Source organism: Chaetura pelagica, unplaced genomic scaffold (assembly GCF_000747805.2).
Source record: "Chaetura pelagica isolate M959 unplaced genomic scaffold, ChaPel_1.0 scaffold314, whole genome shotgun sequence".
NCBI classification, from domain to species: Eukaryota; Metazoa; Chordata; class Aves; order Apodiformes; family Apodidae; genus Chaetura; species Chaetura pelagica.
Window position 1 is genome coordinate 405,816 of NW_009953218.1, and position 278 is coordinate 406,093.

General features: G+C 55.8%; 1 protein-coding gene across 1 annotated transcript in view; it reads left to right on the forward strand.

Annotated features, from left to right (window-relative positions):
- The window catches only part of PTPRR (protein tyrosine phosphatase, receptor type, R), a 160,835-nt gene that overhangs the window by 13,788 nt on the left and 146,769 nt on the right, over window positions 1-278 (forward strand). The window contains exon 2 of the mRNA XM_009997757.1: window positions 63-193. Within this exon, the coding sequence (XP_009996059.1) occupies window positions 63-193 (131 nt within the window). The remainder of the gene's footprint in view (window positions 1-62; window positions 194-278) is intronic.

Genomic DNA, 278 nt, shown 5'->3' on the forward strand with positions numbered 1-278 from the left:
ACTTGCTGGATCACCTGCGATTCCCAACACGCAGTTTTCGCTCCCCGCTTGTTTGCCAACAGAATGTTTGACAACACGCTGAAGGGGAGGATTGCCTTCGGTACAAAGACAAAGCCACACATCGTCAAAGTCCTTCTAGAGACACCAAATCTTCCGAGACGAGCCCCATCAGCACCGCGATACTGGGGGAGAAGTAAAACCCTCCATTTAGGTGCTGCAGCACCGAGCCCCGAGCGCTGCTTGGGCTGGGAGCTGAGGGACAAGCCACCCCCTTTCCC